The following is a 24211-nucleotide window of genomic DNA, read 5'->3' as shown; positions in this document are numbered from 1 at the left end:
AGAGAAGGACGAGGGGCACAATACTCATACACAAAGTTAAGGATAATGAATAAATCTTTAAAAATAATTATATCAAGAGTGTGCCAAGTGTTATGCCTGCATCGTCAGTCCCCCAGAGACCACCAGGAGTCCAAGCTCATATGCAAAAGCGAAGAGCCTTTATTACAAGCTCAAGTGTGAGCTTTCCATCAGTTCCAACACAGCGGTTGGATCAGGGAGAGCATTGTGCTCAGCTATGGCAGGGCTTATTATTATTGATTTTTATTGAGCTCTACATCTTTCTCTGTTCCCCTCCCTTATGGCAGGGTTTTTAAGAAGTAAAGGATGGGGTTAGGGGAATTCCAGATTTAGATGGGAGTTGAACTCCTGATTGGGCAGGAGTGAGGTAACAGAAGTCTTGTCAAACAGGGATTGGTACTGGCATGGCTATAAGGAAATTGGCAACCTATATACAAGTTAGGTAAGCTATTCTTAATGTTCTAGAGTATCTAGTACTTTTTTTTGTCTTAATTCTGACTGGTCCCACACATGGTGCAATCTGTGACTTTTCCTAGTTATTGTAATGGTGAGAACCAGTTCCAGTTTTATTAGTCTGCAGCTTGTTTGGTTGCACTGATTTAAATTAGGCCTCTTCAACAAGCATGGTGGTAAACCTAGCATTTTGAAGGCTGAGGCTGGAGGATCGATGCCATATTGAGGCTTATCTTTAATACATAGCAAGATTCAGTCTCAAAAACCAAACACACAAGAAGGCAGAGGCAGGAAGGTCTCTGAACTTGAGGCCAGCCTTGTCTACATAGCAAGTTCCAGTCCAACCTGAATTATATAGAGAGACTTGGTTTCAAACAAACAAAACAGCATAGAAGGATTTATGTCAAGAATAGAAATTGAGGAGGCATGTGGTGGTGCAAACCTATGATCCCAGTACTTTGGAGGCAGAGTCAAGAAGCTCAGGAGGTCAAGATTTTTTTTCCTCTGCCATCTTGGCTACTACATATGTATGGAGATCAGGAGACAATTTGTGTAAGTCAGTTATGACCTTTTACTGTGGGGTTCAATTTGCACAGTGAGCACTTTGTCCACTAAGCCATCTTGCCCAACCCAGTAATATGATTTTTTTCTGCAAGTTTATTGATATAATACATTACTAAATTTCCTAGCATTGATTTGAAATATTCTTAAATGTTTTGAATAAACTTTGCATTGTTATGATAGAATTCTTTTCATTGTTAACTGACTTGTATTTGCCTACATCTTACTAAGGATTTTTTTAAAATTTATTTATGTACTATATATACAGAGTTCTGCCTACATACCAGAAGAGGGCACCAGATCAAATTATAGATGGTTGTGAGCCACCGTATGGTTAGTGGGAATTGAACTCAGGACCTCTGGAAGAGCAGCTAGTGCTCTGAACCTCTGAGCCATCTCTCCATCCCCACTAAGGATATTTTTATTAATACCAATAAATTTGAATTTTTCTATGAGGATATATTTGTGTGTGTTCAAGTTTTGGAAATATTACCCCGACTCTAATGCTTTGAAGAAATGTTTTGAAAATGTCTCTTTTTTGTAGCTGTGAAAACTCATGAATATGGTAGTATTTTTGGACTGAAGTCTTATTTCAGTGACTCAAAGATGTGAAATTTCTTTTGTTACTTACAAAAGTTTGATAGAACTTTGTTTAGTAAAACTATAGTTTTAGAGGCTACATTCTCACAGACACATATGTGTGTTAATAAAAATACATATAAGAAGGTATAGGACCTACTGGATATTAAGGTCCATCCTGAGTGTGCTCCTGCATATCTCTGTAGTTGTTATGGGGGTCTTCCCTGGTCTGGTGGGCAAGCCCAGGTCACGCGCACAGAGTAGAAGAGGAAGGAAGAGGGGCTGAGGAATGAACTGCCTCCTTTCTGTACCATCTGAAATAAGACTTACCTCAGACTACAGCTACCATCCAAGCCTTAAACAGTTGTGCATGTTTTAGGAGTTGCCATTTGCTCTTCAGATTGACTGTCTAGAAGAAAGAACTACCAAACAAATTGGTAGACATCAGTGTCATGTTCATCTTGCTAGAGTCACTACTAAATAGTATGAGAGGTAGAACTGACTGAGATTCATGGGTAAGTTGGTTGTGTTTTAGATTTTCGGGGGGCACTCTGACAGAATGAAGTGTGTTTCCTCTAAAGCAGTACTTGGGTGTACCTAGCCTCCCCCGCTCCCATCTCACCCTTAGTTTTGAACTTGACAGTCCAGGAAACAGGGAGCACTAAGAGAGAGAATGTCCCATGTGGTCATCCTAGTGACCATAGCCTCTGAGAAGTTTCCCTGGAATGGTTCTGGGGTTTGACTTCTGTGACTTCCAACTGTTTAACAACCCTGGGGGTTGATTGCTCAGCTTGAGAAATATAGACCTGGTGGGGCGTGTCTTTCAAAGCATTGGCAAGCCTCCTAGGAGAAGCCCATCACATGAGGTGACAAGAGATAATGTCTGGATGACTTACTGATGTCTGCTCTCCTGTTATTTATAAACTGTGTTTGTAACAGTGCAGAGACTAGTAATGATATAAGAGCTAGAGGCAGGAAGGCTGGCAGTGAAACACTGTCCTCTGGAGATGGCATGGCCCTTACCCTCAGGAACTCACATCAAGCCCTTTTAAGACACTGATGACTCTGAAAAGCCAGGCCTTATACATCTCTACTATATGGTCAGCACTAATTAGGCTCAGTGAGTTGAATCAGGGCTGGAGAGATGGCTCAGCTGTTAGGAGCACTGGTTGTCCTTCCAGGGGTCCCGGCTGGGTTCAGTTTCCAGCACCCACATGGCAGCTCACAACTGTAACTCCAGTTCCAGGGGATCTGACACCTTCGCACCAGTGCAGGATTTATTTGTAGCTTTGGAGCCTGTCCTGGAACTAGCTCTTGTAAATCAGACTGGCCTTGAACTACAGAGATGTGCCTACCTCTGCTTCCCAAATGCTGGGATTAAAGGCATGTGCCACCACCATTAGACCAACAATTTTTTTTAAATAATATGGCAATTTATCAAGGGAGGATGATAAATTGGAAAGTCTTCATTTATTGGGGGTGGTACACTTGTGCCACAGTTCACATGTGGGGACCAGAAGATAACTTACATGGTGGGTTCTCTCCTTCAAGTATGTGGCTTCTAAGCATGCTTCAGGCTTATCAGCAAGAGCCTTTTTTGCCCACTGAGCCATCTCCCCAGCCCACATATATGAATTCTTAAAGAATATATTTAAAATGCATTTGTATCTCTGGGTTTAAAGCCATCTCTGGTTCAGATGGCAAGTTTCAGACCAGCCAGGGTTACATGGTGAGACCTTGTCTTAAAAACAACCAACAAAAAACTCAAGATTGTAAGATTGTGTGTGTGTGTGTGTGTGTGTGTGTGTGTGTGTGAGAGAGAGAGAGAGAGAGAGAGAGAGAGAGAGAGAGAGAACACACTATGAGTTTGAGGCCAGCCTGTTCAATATAGCAAATTCCATATAGAACTACTTACTTTGCCCCCAACCTCCAGAAAAGACACTTGTATGTTCACACTATAGGCCTTCTTCTCTGCTAAGATATACACTGTATATTTTTACTCTGTGATTCTTTGTTATTACGAATTTTAGGAGTTTGTTTCTTCAAATAGTTTTTCTCCTGAAGAGCATCACCACTGGTTACGCAGACAGTCTCCTAAGGAAACTTCAAGGGGCATGGTGTACTTTGGAACCCAGAAAGTTTACTTTTCATCCTTCTTGTATGTTTTTAACAGAAGAAAAGATTGCCCAACACCTTCATCTAACATCTCAGAAATAAAGAAATAAAGTGTTGCTTCTTTCTGTCTCCATCTAGCACAATAATGATAATTTTCTTAAAGAGTTGATGTGCAACTTCCAAATTTATTATTTATCAATTTATAAGTGCTTTATATAAGACAGGATCATATTATATGGACTCTATGAACATAGAGAACTTTAATTTTCCTCTTATCTGTATGCTCAGTGTTCTCTTTTCATCATGGTTGTGTTATTATTTATTTGGGTTTTATGGGGTTTTTTTTGTTTACTTTTGAGCCAAGCTTACCTGGGAACTCACCATGTCTGTCAGGCCAGTTTCAGACTCAGTAGCCTCCCCAGGTGCTCGGATTACAGCCGTGCGCTAGCTTCAGTTTCTCTGCTGGCCAGTCCTCTGCTGGTTCTGTCCTGTGTAATCAGCTTTGTGCAGTTTATGAGATGGTCTGCATGGAAAGGTTCTAGAAGTGGACCTACATAAATACATATTAAACTGAAAATTATTTTCAAATTTCCTCCTCAAGGGTTACACATATTATTAATAATATTAAAGATTTTTGTTGTTATTTTGTTGGATTTGTTGTTGTTTGTTTTTGAGATAACAGTCTTACTGTGTAACCCTGGCTTACTTGGAACTCGCTATGTAGACCAGGCTGGCTCTACCTCCTGAGTGCTGGAATGACAGGTATGCAGCATCATGCTCCCCACACCCCAATTCTTTGAAATATGGCCAGCAAGGTAGCCTTGAGTCTGACAGCCTAAGTTCAATCCTCATGACCCACGGAAGCCATGTAAGGTGAAAAGAGAATCCAGCGCCTCACAGTTGTCCTCTGATATCCACATGAAGCAATTTTAATTTATCCTGGGACTAATTTATTAATTCTAAACTTCATTTGTTTTTCTTTCTAAGCTTATGTGTGGGTAGAAGATAAATTATAGTAATTCAGTGTGATTCTAGATTGTTGTAATTTGTTCGACATCTCTCTATTCAAATTTTTTTTTCAGCCAGAAAGTGGTGGCACGTGCCTTTAATTCTAGCTCTGGGGAGGCAAAGGCAGGTGGATCTCTAAGTTCAAGGTCAGCCTGGTCCACAAAGTGAGTTCCAAAACAGCCAGACTACAGAGCATGTGAATACTGTCAAATAGTAAAATATTCACTGGAACACTACATAAATAGACCTTGGAACTCTGCTTTTTATTGGTAAATTATGTGGTAAATTATTTGATAAAATGTTAACTGAGACTAGAAATGGTTTCTGTAGTCTAAAGTCACAAAGAAAGATGACTGAAACACACTGAGACTGTAAGATAGAGTTTTTATTTGCATATTTATTTTGCTATTAGTTTCTAAGCACAAGATCTATTTATTTGCTATGTGATAGCTTGTGAATCTTATAACAACAAAAGCAAGATGAAGCAAGAAATTCAATAAAACTTTATGTGGAACATGTGACTTTACGTGAGCTTTTACGTACCTTTGTTCTTGTCCAATCAGTGAGCTTTTTCTCTCCTGTCTCCTTGCAGCCTAAGTGTGATGGACAGGTCTTACTGACACAAGTGTGGAAGCGTTTGAACCTGATTGAATGTGACTACTTTGGTCTGGAGTTTAAGAACGTCCAGTCCTACTGGGTATGTGCTTTTCATTTGCTTTTGGAAACTGGGTCTGACTGTGTTGTAGAATAGTCATGGTGTCTGGGATGTACAGAGCATTTTAGGTCATACTGTAATGATGTAAACAAGTTGTTTGATAAATGACATATTATTCTTAGCAAAGCTATGATATTAAAGTACTTGGTTTTCAGCTATGGAGAGCCCATCTGCCTTTAAGCCTAAATGCATAGCCTCCCTAAACTCATTCCACCCACTAGCACCTGTGCCAAGGAAACCTGAGTTGCCATGGCAACCACTGATGCATCCTGCTGAATATGAATTGTGTTGTAGATTGATTTTGAGCAAAGTGGACTGATTTTTGCATCATTTTACTTATTAGACAAACTGTAAAATGTGTGGTGTATTATTATCATTATTATTTATAGATGTGACTTGCTTTTAAAACAAAAAACTCATCAGCCCTTTAGATCAGAAAATGTGTCGTTGCTGTGCTGTGCCGAGTTTTTCTGCTCCGGTGCACAGCAGACACCTTTCACATAGCAGCACCACATCAGGTTGCTGTTTGGGCACCACTGGTTCTGGTTGAGACTGTAGAGTTACCCAAATGAATGCTATGGAGTTGTAGCACATCAATGCTGCTCCAGCTTCTTGAAGCAGGTGTTGCTGAGCTTCCTGTACAGCTTATTAAGATATGATGAATGTGTAAGAGAACAAAATAAAATTCTGTCATAAAATCTAATTATTTGTATTTTGTAGCATACTTACTAAATGAGGAGATTTTTAATAGTTTTATTCTCTTCTATTAAAAACCCTGTTTAGATTTGGCTTGAGCCCATGAAGCCCATCATTAGGCAAGTGCGAAGTAAGTACCTTGTTTAACTCTTAAAAACCTTCCTCATTTAAGGTGACTTGTTCTGGAACAGTGAATTCTAGGTGTGTTCACAGCCATTGTCACGGCCCTGTATAGGTGGTAATAGTCACAGTGGATCAACTTGAGGTCACTTTGCTGGTTGGTTTTAAACTACAATAAATAGGCATAAGGACACTAGGTTTAACTCAAAACATCATAGATAAATTGCCTTAAATTTGAAAGTCATCAGATTTATTGCTTGGTGTCTTAATTGTGGCTCAATATATTGGGAAAAAGAAGTTTCTAAGTCATGAGAAGACATTGACAGGGCTCTTTTAAGACAGATGCTTCCGTGGTTAAGAGCATTTGCCCTCACAGGACCCACTTATAACCACCTGCAACCCTTTCCCAAGGAGACCTGCCACCATTTTCCAAGGGCACCAGGCAGCTCCACCACTTAACCAAGCAAACTTTTTGGCTTGGGGATTTTTCATGTTTTCTTGGTTTGGGTTTTGGATGTGGGGAGAGGAAGCAGCTTCTTTCCACATATTCCAGACTGCCCTTGCAGTCATGATCCCCCTGCATCAGCCTCCCAAGAGAAGGGATTAATGCATGTGCTGTCATTGACTACACCTGTTTTAAGTGACTACATTGAAAGAAGGATACATAGAAGTAACTCATGCAGAGAAGAAAAGGCTGTTGATGTTACCATAGTGTTTTAGCCAACTTCCTCCTCTTTCCCTAACAACTATACAGCCCTGCTGTTGAATTTCGATGGCACAGACATCAGATCTGCTGTTTGGTGCCTTTTGCAGAGTCAGACTGTTCTAGTTCGGTTAGTAAGTGCAAGTGATGTTTTCTCTCTCTAATGTATATAAGGATGGAAAAATGTATTTTTATTACCACAGTATAATGCTATAAGCATCCTAATATAATTTTATCCTAAAATGTAAACAGAAATTTATTTTATTCTATGTGTTTGCTCATTTTCAAGACAAGGTCCGTCTTTATAGCTCAGACTAGTCCTGAACCCATGACCCTCCCTACTTCAGCTTTCTAAGTACTGGGGATCTTACATCACTCCTGGCCCATATTTTTTTAAAAAAAATTTGATTGTTGATGCTGCTTTTGTTTTCAGGGTCAGGGTCAAACTCTGTAGCCCAGGCTACCTTAGACTTACTGTGTAGCCTAGGATTGCTTCAGATGCACAGCAGTCCTATTGCCTCAGTCACCCCAGTGCCAGGGTTACAGCCATAAGCCAACATACCTGGCTATACAGTGGTTTTGTTTTGTTTTGTTTTGTTTTTTGAGAGACAATCTCACGTAGTCCAGGCTGGCCTCAGATTTGCTAAGTATGCAAGGATGACCTTGAACTCCTGGTCCTTCTGTCTCTAGTGCTGGGATTACAGGCATATACACCACACTTGGTTTTTATGTGGTCTTGGGGATGGAACCCAGTGCCTTTTGTATCATAGACACATACTTTACCAACTCACTATGTCCCCTCGAGCTTGTTTTCTTTTTCTTTTTGAGGCAGGGTGTCACTGTTAACCCCAGATGGCCTAGAATTCAGTTTGTAGGCCAGGCTGGCCTTGAACTCAGAAAGGTCTACTTGCTTCTGACATCTAAATGCTGGGATTAAAGGTGAGCACCACCATGCCTGGCATTAATTTTAAAGTTTTAATCTGTAATTTCCCACCTACTTTAGAATGTTTTCAGAGTAATCTCTGCTTAAAGCAAAATATTAAGATTTCTCAATCCATATGTGTTGAGAAAGTACTCATAAATGTGTGCATAGGAAATTTCTTTAAAATTTTATTATAGAAAGAAAATAAATATGGAGATTAACCTTATCAGTGAAATTTTATTTTATTTTTACAGGGCCAAAGAATGCAGTGCTTCGTCTAGCCGTAAAATTTTTCCCGCCAGACCCTGGTCAGTTACAGGAAGAGTACACAAGGTAAAATGCTCACACTAGCCAGGACTTGTGTTGTTCCCTGCCTGAGTGGTTAGAGTGAACGAGAGTGCGCGTCTGCTTAGTTGTCGCTGAGTGTGGCTAAACTGTATTTTTATGACATTTTATTTATTGTGAAAAAGATTATGATATGCTATTTTAGTGCTATAATTTGATGGAAATATTTCTTGCACCCAGAGAGACGGAATTTTTGCTGGACCTCACAGCCAAGTTCATGATACACCTTGAGATCACATAAGCTTTATCTTCGTTTTAGTTAGGGTTTTCATTGCTGTGGAAAAGCAGCATGACAAAAGCAAAACCTTTTACCTGGACAGGAAAAAGTTTATTTCATTTTAAAACTCCCAGGTCACACTTCATCACTGAGGGAAGTTAGGGTAGGAACTCAAGACAGGAACTGAAGGAGGAATGCTGGTTACTGGCTTCCTTTGCATGGCTTGCTCAACCTGTTTTGTAATCCCTCACCCTTTGGGATGGTCTTGCCTACATTAATCACGCGTCAATAAAATGCACCACAGACTTGTTCACAGACCATTCTGGAGGGGCATTTTCTCAGTGGAGGTTCCCTCTTCCCAAATGACTCTAGCCTGTGTGAAACTGACAAAAAGCCAACTTAACATGATCGGTTCCTACTGTGTTTAACCTGCCTTTAAGAGAGCTTCATAACAACCAACCTTGCCTTGGATTTCCCATGCAATCAATCTTTGCAGCCGAGGCTAATTCATGGCTTCCATCTTAAGTTACGTCCTCTTCCATGCCCCTAACCCAGATAAGAGTGTGTGTGCATGCATGTGTGTGCCATGGTAAGTATCTGCTGAAAGCAGCCAACAGGTCAGGTCAGAACCAACCTTGTAAGTATTCACCATAAATGTTGGAAAAACATATAGCTATTATGATTTAGGGGCGGTAAAATGACTCCCCTTAGAACTCTGTTAAAGATTTCTTCTATAAAGGAATCCCTGTCCCTTTCTCATGCTGTTTTTGGTGTAGTTTAATAAATCCAGGCCCAAGTTCCTTGTTAGGGAACAGACAGGCATAAGAGATAGTCAGACTTTAGGCAGGCACAAATATGTACAACAGCAGAACACAGATTGACCAGTAACCACAAAGTGCGACAGAGAGAAGACATGAGGAGAATAGTGGAGAATTCAAATTTGGTCTTGTTCTTAGTCACATAAATACAAAATGAAGTGTTTTGTTTTCATTCTTATGCAACATCAACACATTTTGTTACATTTAAGGTTATCTTTAGTGCATTAAAACACACACACACACACACACACAATTAAAACAAAAGGAATGAGTGAGAACAGGTTGGATGTCTCAGTGTGGGTAAAGGTGCTCACTGCCAAGCCTGCTGACTGCATTCAGTCCCCAGAACCCATGGTGGAGAGGGACACAGCTGCCCAAAGTCTGCTCTCACTTTCACATGCCTGTGTGGAACATTATTATCCCCAAAGAAATATTGTAAGTTAAAGATACAGGAGCTCGGAGACAAATAACAGTAAACACAGTTAAAATAAGCATCTTATGCTCTTACACAAACACAAACATGAAGTAGAGCTTAGGACAAGGACTTATGCCTAAAATTTGAAAAAAAAAACTTTAATGAAGTGCTAGAACAATTTCAACCAGTATTCTCTGGGTGGCTTAGATTTATGCTTATAAATACAATATGTCAAAATTCTGGACAGATAAATCTTTGTCAACAAAAGTCTACTTAAGTGGGATGTGTATACCATGCTGTAGTCCTCGTGAATAGGGCATGGAATGAGCGGGGCAGGGGTATAAGGAAATTCCCCTTGTTTCTCTAATTATACATTGCATTTTTGTAGAAATTACTGGCATATTAACAGTAGTCCTCTAGGTGGTAAAGATTAGGAAATCTTTTCTGTACTTTTTATGCTCATGCATATTGATTTATAATCAGAAATAAAGCAATAACTTTAAAATAGGTTCAAGCTGCATGGTGATGCACACCTTTAATCCTAGCAGAGACAGGCAGATTCCTGAGTCTGAAGCCAGTGCCCTGGTCTTACAGAGCGAGTTACAGGACAGTCAGGGCTACACAGAGAAACCATATCTTGAAAAACTGAAATAAAATAAAAATAAAATGGGCTCAAGACCCTGAGTAGATGCAGATGAAAGAGAATAGGATACTATCATAGTGTCCCCCAAAATGACTCTTAAGTCCTGACTGCACCAGGATCGTAAATTAGTCACAGTGAACCCTTCTTAAAGGCTCTGTAGGTCATGGGACACCAGAAACTCACAGAATGTCAGGTGCAAGGAGAGGAGGACACAGCATCAGCTTAGCCTCTTGTTCTCAGGTTGATGAGGAGACCAAACTGTAGACAGCAGAGCAGTGCTACCATGAGTGCACATCATATACAGCGGTGCTACCGTGAGTGCACATCATATACAGCGGTGCTACCGTGAGTGCACATCATATACAGCGGTGCTACCGTGAGTGCACATCATATACAGCGGTGCTACCGTGAGTGCACATCATATACAGCGGTGCTACCGTGAGTGCACATCATATACAGCGGTGCTACCGTGAGTGCACATCATATACAGCGGTGCTACCGTGAGTGCACATCATATACAGCGGTGCTACCGTGAGTGCACATCATATACAGCGGTGCTACCGTGAGTGCACACAGAAAACAGTGCTACTGAGAGTGAACACAAAAAGCATACCTTGATAAGTACTCCTGAGTGCTGGGATTAAAGGCATGCACCACCACCGCTCAGCAAAAAGTTTATTTATTATGAATACATTGTTCTGCCTGCATGCCAGAAGAGGGCATCAGATCTCATTACACATGGTTGTGAGCTACCATGTGGTTGCTGGGAATTGAACTCAGGACGTCTGGAAGAGCAGTCAGTGCTCTTAACTGCTGAGCCACCTCTCCAGCCCTTGGCAATTTTTTGAAGTCTAAGAAGCACCCCTTTTGAAGGGGAATCATTTTTAAATCATATTCTCACAAATGAAACAAAATACTCTCTGATTCAGGATCCTGTGTCGGAGTATTAGGTTCAGGTTGGTTTGGGGCATTCTGATTTTGTTTGTTTTTGTTTTGTTGTTGAAAAGGTTCTTATGACTAAAACTGACCTTTAACTCACTGTGTGACTGAGAATGACCCTCTGTCTCCATTTCCTGAGTGTTAGGACTGTAGGCTTTGGCCACGACAGCATGTCTAAATGTTGCTAGGGATGGATCCCAGGGCTTCAGGCACTTGGTGAGCACTCTACAACATCCCAGCCCAAGGAAGCCAGTTATTCTCCTCTTATTTTCATTCAGAAGGTCTTTTTCCCCTTTAATTTATTAAAATGTATAACAATGGCAAAAAGAAAATTTCAAATAAACTTACGTAAAATAAAAAGCCAGTGTTCTTTTGTCCTTGCTCACCCTCGCACTCCACTCCCCAGGTAAGTGCTAACACTGGCAAAAGTCTTCGTGAGGGTTGCAGCCTTTCCATGAACATGGCAGAGCCTTAAGAAATTTAGGCTGCAGAGCTCGGCCAAGTGACACGTGTGAACTCTCAGTTGGAATGCCCCCATTTTTAGCAGTCCATGGCTTTTCACACTGCATGTGGACCGGCCCTAATTTATTTAGTCATTAGCATCTTAGTGCATTTGGTGCTTATTCCCAGTTTTCTGTTAAAATTGTTGGCATGCCTTTGTGAATGCTGGGAGTGCTGCTGTGTGGAAACTGTTAGCCTGGAACCGCCTGGTTAAAAAGCACACACATCTTAAGTTCTAGGAGAGTGCAGGTGCACCTGTCAGCTGCATGTATGCTAAATTTGGAAGGATACGGGGATTAGCATGGCATCTACACAAGAACCATATGCAGGTTCATGAAGCATTCCATTTCATTTTTCAAAAAGAGAAAATATCATTTTTTTTTTCACACGTCTGTGCTTTGCCTGCATGAGTTTCTCTGTACCACGTGTGCCTGATAACCACCTAGCCATCAAATTCTCTGAACTGGAGTTACAGAACAGTTGTGGAGCCACCGTGTGGATGCTGGGAGTTGAACCCTGGTCGTCCAGAAGAACAGCCAGTGCTCTTAATTGCTGAGTCAGCTCTCCATTCCCAAATCTAGTAAAATTTTAATAGTTTGTACCAACGTGTAAATTTCTGTGAAGACAGGGAGTTTGGGTTATTCACCAAGTTTTGCAACTCCTAGAACAATACTTAGGCCGGGCGGTGGTGGCGCATGCCTTTAATCCTAGCACTCAGGAGGCTGAGGCAGGCAGATCTCTGTGAGTTTGAGGCCAGCCTGGTCTACAGAGCTAGTTCCAGGACAGGCTTAAAAAGCCACAGAGAAACCCTGTCTTGAAAAGTCAAAAAGAAAAAAAAAAAAACCTCTTACTCATCGCTTATTAAAGGATTAAATTAAGATATAAATATTTTCTTTTCTTTTTTTCTGCCTGCCTGCCTACCTACCTACCTAATTTATTTATTTATTTAGAAACTGGGTCTGACTATTAGGTTGCTCTGGCTGTCCTGGAACTCACTGTGTTGACTAGACTGGCCTTGAACTCACAGAGACCACCTACCTCTGCCTCCAGAGTGCTGGGATTAAAAGTGTGTGCTACCACACAATTTGCCTCACAAATGCTTCCAAGTTGTCTTCTCTGTCTACATTTTCACCAGTGGTATCTTAAAGCACTTGTTTCTTAGATCCGCACCGAGACTGAGTATTACCAATCTGCTTAAAAGAACCACGGCACGTTTGAAGCTATCTTAACTGTGTACTTCTGTTCTTCCTTCCAAATCTGTTGAGTGCTGTTTTGTTGTATGAATTTATGAACTTCCTTGTTGAAGGTATTATCTTAGAGAGTGTGGTAGCCTGAAAGACTAGTTTCTCTGTCCTGCTGTTGGACAGAAGCTCCTCTGTATGCTGAGTCCTTGGTGTGTGCTCTGACGTGCACGACAGTCTGCTGAGCTCTTGTCGTCTGACCTTTGGTGTCTGCTTGCTATCTGAAAGGGCTTTTGTGACTTGGCCTGTTCTTGGAGGGCTCTACAGTTTGTTCAGTGTTGAGTGCTACTCCCCAGAGTTGTTTGCTCTCTTAGAGAGTCATGGCTGTATTGTGTTCAGAGAACTTTTGGAGTTGATCTCTTGCTTTGAATTCCTTTCTAGGTACCTGTTTGCCTTGCAGCTTAAGAGAGACCTCCTGGAAGAACGCTTGCCCTGCGCTGCCACCACTGCAGCCCTTCTCATATCCCACCTTCTGCAGTGTTAGTATCTCCACTGTGGGAAGACGCGTGGGCAGGCGCCAACAGAGCTGCCCTTAGTTGGCTGGTGCTCATGTGTAACTGACAAGCCTGGTTTTGGGGGTTTTTTTAATGTACATTTCTATTTAGATATATTCTTGATAAGATGAAAGCTAACTTCTTTAATGTACTACTCCTTGAGACAAATAGCTCTGCATATAGACTCAAAGCTAGAATTGTAGTTACATTCATTCTTTAGCGTTGTCTCCCATTTATGTCTTCATGCTTCTCTTTTCCCTTCCCATGCTGAAAAAAGAACACTGAGCTTTCCACATGCTAGGCAAACATTCAGCCACTAAACCACAGAACCAGCTCTTGGATGTTTTGTTGTTGTTGTTATTTATATTTTTTTCCATATTGTTATTTATATTTTTAAACAACTGGACCAACCTTAATTTGTCCACCCCCAGACCAACCTTGTTTCCATGCCCCATCTACTTTTACCTAATTTAACAGCAGTACATATTCTGAATCCGGCATAAATCAGCTTCTCAGTGCACCCAGAAAGGGGCCTCCCGAGGGTGAGTTACAGTCCTCGCTGTCTTTAAACATTAACACTAAAAGGAAGAGAACACTTTCTTTTAATGTCTTCCATGAAACAAAAGGTGATAGAGAAGGATATAAAACTAAACTTACTGCAGAAATAAACTGTGAGAAGTGTAGCGAGCGATTCAGAGACATGGCTGTGTGTTTTTCAGAATTTAGGAAGCCATAGGAATAGAAAGAAAAGGACCCACATTGTTTCAACTAAAGGTGAGGCCTTGTCACGGTGCACTTACTATGTACAGGCAAAACATGTACAATAAAAATAAATACTTTTTAAAATTCATAAATTTAGGATATTTTTGAAAATTTGAAAAGCCCTGAAGGGAAAAATGATTTAGCATGCATTTTTCTAAAGGAAAATTATTATTGTAGTTATAGTATTCATGAGACAATATATGTATAAGCTGATTTTTAAAAACAGAAGCCAGGCGGTGGTGACTCATGCCTTTAATTCCAGCACTTGAATAGCAAAGGCAGGCAGATCTCTTGAGTTTGAGGGCAGCCTGGTCTACAGAGTAAGTTCTAGGACGGCCAGGGCAACACAGAGAAACCCTGTCTCAAAAAACAAAAGGAAAAAATTAGTAAGCAAGGGCTAGAGAGATGACTCAAAGGTTAAGAGCACTTGCTGCTCATGCAGAGGTCTCGGGTTCTGTTTTCGGCACCCACATGGTGGCTCATAACCATCTACAACTCTAGTTCCAGGAGAACATGCTTTCTTCTGGCCTCCTCAAGCTCTGCATGCACATGGTATATGCACATGATACATATACATGCTATATTCATATGCAGGCAAAACACTCATACACATAAACTTTTAAAAATCTTTTTAAAAGTAAAATAAAAATGGTCTTTATACTCAGGATTCACTATAAACTCTAATCAGAATTTTTGGTCTTCAGGGGGAAATCACTATATCTTTTCTGTGTTTACCTATGAACAGCATAATATTTAGAAAGATAAAATATAAAGCATTTGCATGCTCAGTGCTTATCATTTATTTCAAAATCTTAAGTGGCTGACTTTCATTGTCTCATCTCAGCGGAGATAGGAGATTATGATGAAGCCTTGGATCGAGAACACCTCAAAGCCAATGAGTACTTACCCAATCAGGAGCAATCCCTGGAAAAGATACTAGACTTCCATCAGAGGCACACGTAAGTTGGTCGGGGAGGGGAGTAGTGTAGTTACCCAGCTGTGAGTTCATGTGAGCATCACTTTCCTGAAGGCTGCTTACTAGGATGCTGGCCAGATTCACTCTGTGTTCTAGTGTTGTAACCTGGTCTATGAACTACCTGTATGTGGGTAGATCCAGTTACTTTTGTTGTTGCCGTTTTCCCAAGGTAGGGTTTCTCTGTGCAGCCCTAGATGTCCTGGAGCTCTCTCTGTAGACCAGACTGGCCTTGGACTCACAGAGATATGCCTGCCTTACCTTCCAAGTGCTGGGATTAAAGGCATGTGCTACCACCACTCCATAAATTCAGTTGTTTTGTGACAGTATCATTTAGGACATTTCCTTCATCTCACTTTTTGGTGGCTAGATATGTTGTTTGCACATAACTTCAAGTAAGTTGTAAATCTGGTCACTTAGTGAATTCGAATGCAACAGTCTATCTTTTACAAGTAGATGAGAATAAGAAGATAGAAGACTAACATAGAAGGAACCTATTTCCTTGGCTTCTCTATATGGTGTGTTAGTTTGTAGTGGGTAAATATATAGAAGTGAGCCATATTCCCTCTGAAAACAAAACCTTCCACACTGATTTGTTGCCTGGCTTTATCTCATTGTTTTTCTGACCCAGTTTCTTATATGCTTTTACTCCTTTAGAAGACAAGTCTTTGATATGTTAAAATGTTCTTTGTTATAGGGGCCAAACACCTGCCGAATCAGATTTTCAGGTGCTAGAAATTGCAAGAAAATTGGAAATGTATGGCATCAGGTTTCACATGGCTTCTGATAGAGAAGGGACCAAGATTAACCTGGCAGTTTCTCACATGGGCGTCCTTGTGTTCCAGGTAGGTGGAAGGACAGGGAGGGGCAAAGCAGGCCTGAGTCCTGGAGCACAATGAGTGCGCATGGTTTGTTGTTGTGTATTTGTTTTTTGTTGTGATGAGAGTGAGTGCTATGTGTGGAAGAGGAACTTAGCACATCATCTGACCCTGCCTGCCAGCCTGGCCAACATCGCTTTCTTTTCCTTCTCTCACATAAAACCCTGCTCACTGCCCTGGAGCTCACCATCCCCACTACCACCAGGGCTGACCACTGCCCAAAATATGTGCTCTGTTATTCATTCTGATGTTGAACCAGAGTGATCCTTAGGATCCTAAACTGGGAATCAGGATCTTTTCTGGGGTTGGGGGAGCTGTGGACATCCTGGGGGTAAGAACTCTGCTGGCTACGAGAGGTTTTGATGATAAGAAGCTCAGAGTTAGACACAGTGGGCCTGAAAACAGAAGGAAGGCCTGATTTGTCTGTATGACAAGCCGTCGCAGCCCGCTGGCAGACACAAGAAGAGACCCCGTGGTTTGTGTCAGAGGTTAGAATCAAGGCACCTCCCTGAAAATGTAGACTCATAAGAAACCTGCAGTTAGAAGGTGACACAGTCCCTCTGTGTGTCAGCTCCCAGGAACAGTGGCCAGATTGACAGGAAATTGGAGGCTTCTTTGAAAAGCCTGATTGTCTAGCACCAAAGGTGCTCATGGTGGTATCTGCAACAGAGCACAGGTGTGGAAGCTTCTCTGGAAAGATGAGTACTAGGGCGGCACAGAGAACCCCTTTTGTCCCTAACCTGGGTCTATCCTTTCTCAACACTGTGGAGCACTCGGTCCCGGCTTCTGCCACACAGTGTCTTGTGAGAATAAGTGTATACATCCTGACCCTTCAGACCTTTATATGCATTTCTTATGGACAAGATGCTCTTTTACATAACCACAGTGCATTTACCACTGATACCTTAATACTGTAATCCCAGCTGTCACGGAGCTGAGTTGGGATCACAAGTTCAAGGCCAGTCTGGGCAACAAAGCGAGCCTCAAAAAAAAAAAAAAAATGGCAGCATACTGGCTCATTGGGTGAGTTTGCTTGGTGCCAAACCTGATGACATGAGTTTGATCCTCAGAACCTGTTCTGCCCTATCAAAAGGCCAAGGCAGTTTCTTTATTCATCAACAAATGAAAGCAACATATAAACAGAAGGACCTCCTATACCATTTCCCCTTTTCTGTTTAAACAAAAAGGAAGGCCGGGCGATGATGGCGCACGCCTTTAATCCCAGCACTCGGGAGGCAGAGGCAGGCGGATCTCTGTGAGTTCGAGTCCAGCCTGGTCTACAGAGCTAGTTCCAGGACAGGCTCCAAAGCCACAGAGAAACCCTGTCTCGAAAAAAAAAAAAAACAAAAGGAAGGCTTTAACTTTAACATAGTAAAATTACATATAACAAAACATGTATCAAGTAAAGCTACAGTTAAAATATTTATACATATTTTATCTTTTCATAACTGAGGAAAACTATAATGATAACCACCTATTCTCCAACTCCATCAAAGACTCCAAAAGGATATAATATTACCTAAGTAAACTGGAAGTGCATTGTAAGCAACTTCCAAAACTCTAGAATCGACAGAAATGTCTCACTACCTGGACAGTCAACCAAAGTTCTTCTCTATCATTGGAGCATCCGTCTTCAGCCTACAGGCACATAGTATCCAGCAGACTTTCCTATGAAGCAGGAAATTTCAAAGACAGTTCAGTCAGTTTCTTCTGTGTCCTGCAGAATGTCTCACAGACTCTTTCATGAAGCAGGAACCCCAAAGGATCATCTCACCTTTAGGCAAGTTCAGCAGTCATTTCTCTGTAGGTTCTACATGTCCAGTTTTTACAGCATACCATGAAACAGTCTAGGCAAGAGCAGTTTCTTGCCCAAATGGCTAACCAACTCCATAAGAAGTATCTTCATGCCCATCTTCCTCTTGAAATAGCTTGGTGCTGCCAGGAGCAGATGTGTCTCATTTTCATGAAAAGTCCTAAGTTATTAAAAACATTTTAAATGCCATATTCTGAAGGTCTCTGAAAGATTTGAAGAATACCTATCTAACTTAAGTATATCTCTATACATCTAGAAAATCTAATATAACTACAAACTTGACTATTATAGATTCTCTATTAACCTATATTTCTTAATTATACGTTACATTTTTTAAATGAACCTATACAATCACAATACCTTAATCAAGAGCAGAAATATACATATAACAAAATTTACCTTAAAATTGTATCAATAAACCAAGACCCATACCAATGCAAATTATTCATACCTATATCATATCCCCCTTTAAATGTAAATAAACATTTATAGACAATATTTGGACTATGGGTGCAGTTCTGTCCATCCTGCTGACTGGGGGCACTGTTAATCAGGTCTTCTATGATGTATCTTGTATGCTAGGTCATTTCAGTTAGAAGTTGGACAAAGTAATTTTTTGAGGATGTTTATGGCAATCTTTCAGGAGGCCTTGGTTCATGAAACCATATTTGCCTGGAGGCAATCCACAGGTTCTCATCTTCTGCGAAAACAAAAAGAAGAACCTCTTTTCCAAAGCAGTTTATCCTTAGACTCAAATTTGGAAGTAATGATATCTTTAGAACATATATGCTGGTTTAGCTTAGCAGCCTGTACAATGAAATGTTTCTCTGTACTTAGCTCCTTCACAGTCAAAAAATTCAAAGAAAATACAATAATACACATAATCCAGACTCTGTGAATTTTCCATTTTACATGGCTTATTTTTTTTACTCCTTTTCATCTATGACTATCTGTACTGTCTCTTTAAAGACTTTACCCTTTTTTAAGCATTAACTTTATTTTATGACTTTCTATACTCTTTTTTCTTCTCTCTCCCAACCCTATGTACATTTATCCAACACTGTGACCCATATAAAGTTCTTTTTTATGTCTGAATCTGTCCTTATTGCATTATCTGTAATTCTTTGCTGTCTTGTAGAGCTTTTAAAATGCTAAGCAGCTTGGTTGCAGCTACTCTGGATGCTGGCTCTGCCTCTCTCCAATTTTAAAATAGTGGGAGCACCACCAGTGCTAGCTCTGGGGCCACCAGGCAGGAGCTGCACTCAGCAGTCCAACCTCGAGAATGAGTGTACAGCACATAAACCCTTTTTATCTGAGTAACAGCTAAATCTGCCATGCAGAGCACTGCGCAGCCTGGAAATCTCTGTGCATGGCAGTGGGAATCCACCATGCTCTCCTGCTTGTGCACTCTAGTAGACCTGATCCAGCTGCCTGCCCAAGCGGGGAGGGCTGAGCCATGGGCATGGTCTCAGCGACTTTCCTACCAACACTGGTGGACACACAAACACCTGGGCCCACAAATGGCATCAGAATGCTTCATAGCCGGCAGCACATCCCAGGAAGCTGCATTTTAAATTGGTGCGGCTTTTTTTCTGTTACTGCTGCTGAGTCAGGAAAACCTCAAAGTAGCTGCGGCATGCCACCAGCAAATTGCAAGCCGTGTTAAACTCTCTCTCTCTCTCTCTCTCTCTCTCTCTCTCTCTCTCTCTTTTGTCTAGAATTTCTTTTTCAAGCTCTCAGGTTTTACGTGGATTTAGTTGACCACGTTGGAGCACCAGTTGTTGCAGGAGAGGACCGGCTTGTTTGTCCTGGCTGCCCAGCTAACTTACAGCCAAAATAACCACACAGAAACTATATTAATTAAAACACTGCTTGGCCATTAGCTCTAACTTCTTATTGGCTAACTCTTACATATTAGTTTAACTCATCTCCATTAATCTGTGTATTGCCATGAGGCTGTGGCTTACCGGAGATTCTAACCGGCGTTTGTCTCAGGCGGAGGATCCATGGCTTCTGTAACTCTGCCCTTCTTCCTCCTAGCATTCAGTTCTGTTCCCCCCGCACCCCCCCCCCCCCGCCTACCTAAGTTCTCCACTATCAAAAGACCAAGGCAGTTTCTTTATTCATCAACCAATGAAAGCAACACATAAACAGAAGGACCTCTTACACCAAGAACCCACATGGAAGAAGAAAAGAACTGACTTCTACAACTTGTCCTCTGACCTCAACACTGTTCCATGACATGTATGCACCTGTGCATACACACACACACTGTTCCGTACAAATTAAACTGGTGTTTTACTGTCCTCCAGAAGTTGGCTGCAGTGACAGGCCTTCAGTCAAGAGCGAGAGGGAGGTTTTGCTGTGAACTCATTGCTGCTTCAGGCTCTGAGCCTTGTCTGTCTGTTACTGTCACAGAGTAAACATCAATCCCTAAAATCAAATCAGAATAGTAGAGAAAAACAAAGGTAGAACAACAGTTACAAATTTAGAAATAGGATTAGGTTTGCAAAATGACTCAGCTAATAAAGGCCCCTACTACCAAACCTGATGACCCTAATTTAAAAAAAAAAAAAATTAAAGAATCCAAAATCTGGGCAGCAGGTCTGCCCATTGCTTTTTAGGGAGTCATTTCTAAGCCCTCTGAAAGCTACATATGTGTGCATTGGGCACATGCCTATATTTGTTTTTGCATCTGTCCATCAGCAGATGTGGAAACCAGAAGTTTTCTTTAACTACAGTGCAGTCTAGGATCATCTTCCTGCCTTTCCCTAGAAAGAAACCCTACCAGCCTGGTCAACACCACTGCCTCTTCCAGACACTTCCTTTTGTTAAGACTACTTCAAAATGTGTAGTGTTACCGTTGTTTTTTAAAATTTGTAATGAAGCTGTATCTAAGAAACTGAAATCCCCAGTACAAAACAGATAATAGATTTGGTGCTGGCGTTTTGGCTCAGAGCTGCTCTAGGAGAAATGGGGATGTGCACTTGGTCCGCTCTCCTGCTTATCAAGGATGTGGCTTCAGCAGAGCCTGCTCTCTGTGGAAAAGGTGTGTGTGCTTACAGTACAAGTTATATGTGTGTCTGTCTCTGACGTTTCAGGGAACCACCAAAATCAACACTTTCAACTGGTCCAAGGTCCGGAAGCTAAGCTTCAAGAGGAAAAGGTTTCTCATCAAACTCCACCCAGAGGTCCATGTGAGTATTATCTTAGAACTTTCAATATTATTAGGCAATTTAATCCTACAGATTATTAAAAGTTTTTTTAAGCATTTGAAATAAAATTGGGGAAACACATGTGTAATGTCAGAGGCAGGAAGATCAGAAGTTCAAGGTCACTGGCTACTTAGGAAATTGGAGCCCAGCCTGGGCTAGAAACCCTGTCTCCAAAAACCCTACTTTATAAATCATTTCAGGATCAGGTATTTAATAATTTAAAGTCGGGACTTGGGATTAGAGTCAAAATGGGGATGAGTGCCTAGCATGCCCACATTGCCCCTCTAGGGAACTTATCAGGTCCTACCTTGACGGTTTCCAGTTTATTTTTGGCCTAGGAAGACATGTTGAGAGTAATTTGAGCCCATCAGCAATGTACAGTGAGGACTTCTGCTAGACAGAGCTAAGGGGCCTCCCTGTCTTCCCAGGTGCTTTTAATGATCTTGGGGACCAGAGAGATGGCTCAGCAGTTAAGAGCACTCACTGCACTTGCAAAGGACCAGGCACAGTTCCCAGCAACCACATCGGGCCTCACTACTGTCTGTAGTTCCAGTTTGAGGGGGTCCAACCCTTTTTCTGACCTCCACAGGCATGTCCACACATGATCCACACACATGGTCCACAGGCATACAAGCAGGTACATACACAGACACATTAAATAAATAATCCCCAAAACTTGATCCCTTACTTGGTCTGGTTGAATAATCCTTGATTATCAAAAAATAATAAGAACTCCTTTTAATCCAGGTGGTGGTGGCGCATGTCTTTAATCCCAGCACTCAGGAGGCAGAGGCAGGTGGATCTCTGTGAGTTCGAGGCCAGCCTGGTCTACAAGAGTTAGTTCCAGATCTACAGAGAAACCTTGTCTTGAAAAAAAAAAACAAAAGAAAACAAAAACAAAGGAACTCCTTTTAATCCCAACACTCAGGAGCTGGGAAAGGAGAATTATAAAGTTTGAGACTGGCCTGTTTTGCATAGCAAGATCTAGTCTAGAAAAACAAAAAACACCCTTCCCCCTTTTCCCCCCAGAGATTTCAGTCAATAACAGCTGGCAAGCTAATAACCACAATTTCACTGAATGATTAGAAATAGAAAGGGGAACTATCTGTGTGTGTTATGTGATCATTGGGAAAATTCAATACTTCAAGTAGTTAAGTTTTCAAATGTATCTTCTTTGTCCAAAGGAAGTTAGAAACCAGTAGACTGCATGACTGAAGCTGGAGATGCAACCTGGGTGGGGTTCAGGGTGTTTCCTGTCCCAGCAGCATCTGGGCCCTGACCCAGTCAGAAGGGTGTCTCTGTCTAAACCTCTGGAAACACATGGGGCTTTTGTCCATGTTCATGTGCAGTATGGGGCAGCACTGGTTTCAGTAGAGACTTGGAGCATGTATCTGTGTGTCTGCATGTGTCTTTGTGTTTGCTTGGCTCTTTGGTTGTTTTTGTTGTTATTTGGTTTGGTTTGGGGTTTTATAAGACAGTGTGCCCCAGACTACCTGCCACAGACTCCTAAGTGCTTTGGTTATATCCCCACGCCACAGACCCAGTCAAAAGAAAGGTGTTCTGCTGTTTGTTATTTAAATAGTACTCTGCTCTCTATGGATAAAAAGATGCAAACCAAAGGCTTCCCTTTTCTCTGAGTAAAATGTGTTTAGAGTTATTCTGGAAAGGTAGAATAGAAATACTGCTGTGTTGTGAAATATTGCTTTAACTGTAAAAGTTACAAAGTTGTTCCTGCTGCATTGTTTAATTATGTACAAGTGTGTTGCTTTTGTTTATGCTGTATTTGTATAATTATGTAAAGGTTTGTTGCTGTTTCACCTTACCTGCCAGAGGCACCTGATTAGTCTAATAAAAAGCTGATCAGCCAATAGCTAGGCAATAGAGGGATAGACAGGGCAGGCAGGCAGGCAGAGAGAATAAGTAAGAGGAAAGCAGAGAACAAAAAAGAGAATGAAGGAGAAAGAGAGATGTCCAAGGCTAGTCAGGCAGCCACCAGCCAGACACAGAGTAGGACATACGGAATGAAAGAAGGTTAAAAAAAGCCCCAAGGCAAAACGTAGATGAGAGAAACAGGCTAATTTAAGTTATAAGAGCTAGTGGGACAATCATAAGATAAGGCTGTGCAGTCATAACTAATAATAAATCTCTGTGCCGTGATTTGGGAGCTAGTTGGTAACCCAAAAGAAAGCTTGCTACACTGCTCAGTTTACAAAAGTAACTATTGGAATGGCATGTTTTAAAGTTACATTTAAATACCTAAACAACCTTTTTTGGGTTTTGTTTTTTTTTAAGAAAGTTGCATTTAAATTCCTAAACACATAGATTTTTTTTTTCTTTTTCTTTTTCTTTCTTTTTTTGAGGGGGGTTCAAGATAGAGTTTCTCTGTGTAAACAGCTCTGACTGTTCTGGAACTTGCTTTGAGACTAGGCTGACCTTAAACTCAAAGAGATCCGCTTGCCATTGCCTCCCAAGTGCTGGGACTAAAGGTGTGCACCACCACCGCCCAGCCACCTAGTTTCTAAGACTAAGTAGAAGGATTGAAGTATTAACAGTTGTATAAAGTGATTTGGTAATATATATCATTAGATTAAAAATGTATGTGGTCTAATAGCTCAGAATTTCATTTCTAGGCACCTAAAGAAATCAAAGAGTCAGACAGCAATGGTTTCTTCATGTTGGTATATGTGAGCCTTAAAACTGTGACTTGTAGTTATCAAAGGCACGTGCCACCATGCCTGGCTCTAATTTTTAATTTTGAAACTACCTGTGATAGGATCTGCTTTCTGTTCTCCAGAACTTTATTGTTGTGTTTGCTTCTTGAACCTTTGAATGTTATTTTTAGGGACCCTACCAGGACACATTAGAATTCTTGTTGGGTAGCAGAGATGAATGTAAGAACTTCTGGAAGATATGTGTGGAGTACCATACCTTTTTTAGGCTTTCTGACCAGCCTAAACCAAAGGCAAAAGCTGTCTTCTTCAGCCGGGGCTCCTCCTTCAGATACAGGTAGGGCCAACCTCAGCTGTAGGTACAGCTGACTGTTGGGGAGAGGGAGGTGAGAGGGAGG

The 24211-nt window shown here is 41.3% G+C and overlaps 1 protein-coding gene and 1 non-coding gene across 2 annotated transcripts in view; both read left to right on the top strand.

Moving 5' to 3' along the window:
- Nucleotides 1-24211, top strand: part of LOC121433427 (FERM, ARHGEF and pleckstrin domain-containing protein 2-like) — a 105049-nt gene that overhangs the window by 40424 nt on the left and 40414 nt on the right. The window contains exons 3-10 of the mRNA XM_041631821.1: nt 5327-5431; nt 6233-6275; nt 8145-8223; nt 13391-13488; nt 15110-15224; nt 15936-16083; nt 21031-21126; nt 23987-24150. Of these exons, the coding sequence (XP_041487755.1) occupies nt 5327-5431; nt 6233-6275; nt 8145-8223; nt 13391-13488; nt 15110-15224; nt 15936-16083; nt 21031-21126; nt 23987-24150 (848 nt within the window). The remainder of the gene's footprint in view (nt 1-5326; nt 5432-6232; nt 6276-8144; nt 8224-13390; nt 13489-15109; nt 15225-15935; nt 16084-21030; nt 21127-23986; nt 24151-24211) is intronic.
- LOC121433550 lies at nt 12018-12121 on the top strand. Its single transcript, XR_005972330.1, has one exon. It is a non-coding gene; the product is annotated as a U6 spliceosomal RNA (small nuclear RNA).

This window comes from Microtus oregoni, unplaced genomic scaffold (genome assembly GCF_018167655.1).
Source record: "Microtus oregoni isolate MIOR12 unplaced genomic scaffold, Mior012 000038F_ref0000394, whole genome shotgun sequence".
NCBI classification, from domain to species: Eukaryota; Metazoa; Chordata; class Mammalia; order Rodentia; family Cricetidae; genus Microtus; species Microtus oregoni.
Note: the sequence above shows the minus strand (reverse complement) of the source record. Positions and strands in the feature narration are given on the sequence as shown.